The sequence below is a fragment of the Austrofundulus limnaeus genome, unplaced genomic scaffold (assembly GCF_001266775.1).
Source record: "Austrofundulus limnaeus strain Quisiro unplaced genomic scaffold, Austrofundulus_limnaeus-1.0 Scaffold157, whole genome shotgun sequence".
NCBI classification, from domain to species: Eukaryota; Metazoa; Chordata; class Actinopteri; order Cyprinodontiformes; family Rivulidae; genus Austrofundulus; species Austrofundulus limnaeus.
This window is the reverse complement of record NW_013952559.1, coordinates 339,343-341,381: the sequence shown is the minus strand read 5'-3', so window position 1 is coordinate 341,381 and position 2,039 is coordinate 339,343. Positions and strand designations below refer to the sequence as shown.

Sequence of the window (2,039 nt, the reverse complement as noted above, 5' to 3'; positions counted from 1 at the left end):
CAGTATAGTCATTTCTGCATTGTTTTGGGGAGGTCACCTCCTAATAAATGTCCTTACAGAAAATCTAACTGCTCATTTTAAATCAATACTTTTACTTTTAATACTTAAGTACAAAAAATATCAGATACTTTTAGACTTTTACTCAAGTAATATTCCTAAAGGAGACTTTAATTTTTTGGTAAGATACTTGTACTTTTACTCAAGTATCACTTTGTGGTACTTTATATAACACTGTAAATTTGTAACATTCCCTGTCTGTTCAAAAACAACTAAAGTCTTTTGGAGGTGTTTTAAGTCTTTGCAGTTTATCAGGTGAGATAGGCTGAGATATTTATTAYGTGTTGTTAATATATATGGTATTACGGTGACATCAGTAACCTGCATTCTTTAAGAAACCCCAGAGAATTATTTTCACATCGACTGTGGTTTCTTCACAAACTTCTCCTTTTATAGCTGTTCGCTCTGTGTGTTTCTATTTTTGGTAGCAGTGATTTGTGGAGCACAACATAGGTGCAGAAAAGTGTGAGACTTATGTCCAGAGATGCATGCCTTTTACATTAAGCAGTGTTCACTGTCAGCTTCAGGGAAACTACGAGCTCAGAACTGATAATGAGCATTTAGGAACACACAGGCAACATAAAAGCATCGTTTTTCTGCTTGTGTGGCATCTGAGCCCATTTGTTGAATAAAGTCCTTATAATTTAGATAAATTAGGCCTGAGTGCTGATAAAGAAGAGAAAATGATGTCATTGCCCTCCGAGTGATGACTCACAAATTCCACAAAATCTGTTATCAGGAGCAGAACACAAAGAACAACATCTAACTGCTGTGTGTTTCGAGGCGACACAGGCTCCTTTTGTTCACAACGCACCATGTTTTTAATCAGGTGTATACGTACCAGCTGCTGGAGGAGCAGGAGCTGGCACCGGAGCCAGTGCAGGACTTGGATTTGGACCAGGTGGTGCTGGAACAGGATTTGGGCCTGGAGGAACTGGGACTGGGTTAGGACCTGGAGGCACTGGTTTTCAGCCCGGAGCTGGACAAGGAGCGACTAGTGTTGGTCTAGGAGGAGGTATGGATTTCAATTGTGTTTGCTCCTTGTTTTTTTTTTGTTTTGTTTTTTTTTGATGATGACTTCAGCTTACAGTGAATCTGAGAGGTAACAGCTTTAACTGCTTTGACCCTCAGCACTTTCAGTAAATGCAACATTTTTTTTTCAGTTGCTCTTGAGCTAACATGAAATGACACGTAAATAAACACAAACTACTGGAGGACAGTGTTTCTGTGTCTCARATCTAATGAGTTCCTCGTGTTGATTTCAGCCTCATGAAACAAAACACAAATCCAGCTGCCAGTCTGAGAACAATTGTTTTGCCTTTTTTTCCTGTTTTCAGTAACAATATCTGGTCTGTTTCCATCCACTGAGTCATACATTGTTTTTAAYTTACTTTCACTTTGTTCCTGGGGGGGTTGGTGGACAAGGACCGGGGGGAGTTGGACCAGGAGCTGGTCCAGGGGGATTCGGGCCGAGCACCTTCGGTCCAGGTAGTGGTGGACTGTGAATATATGACTGATAAGGAAAACCAGTTGAAAGCTTGTTTACTGTACACTGTAAAAAATAACTTGTAAGATGTACTTGAAAAAATCCTCTAACAAATTTGCACTAACGTTTGTTAAGTAAATTTAAATGCTACAAATTCATGTAATATTTACTCATCATTATCTAGTAAAGGTTATTAAGAAAATAGTTAAAGATTTGTGAATAAATCAGGTAAATTTTACTTAATTTGCTCAATTAAATCTTGTAACATATACTTGATCAAATTCAGTAAAATTTACCTGATTTATTCACAAATCTATAACTATATTCTTAATAACATTTACTAGATAATGATGAGTAAATATTACTTGAATTTGTAGCATACTTAACCAACATTAGTGCAAACTGTTACAAGGATTTTCACATGCATTAAGCACAATACTGTATTATAGCATGACACCTCACAGCTGCAGAGAGAGGTGTAGCTCATGTTGTAGTT

At 37.4% G+C, this 2,039-nt stretch overlaps 1 protein-coding gene across 1 annotated transcript in view; it reads left to right on the top strand.

Annotated features, from left to right (window-relative positions):
• The window catches only part of elnb (elastin b), a gene marked incomplete at its 3' end in the record, with an annotated part of 8,434 nt that overhangs the window by 2,926 nt on the left and 3,469 nt on the right, over positions 1-2,039 (top strand). The window contains 1 exon segment of the mRNA XM_014016892.1: positions 887-1,072. Coding sequence (XP_013872346.1) covers positions 887-1,072 — 186 coding nt within the window.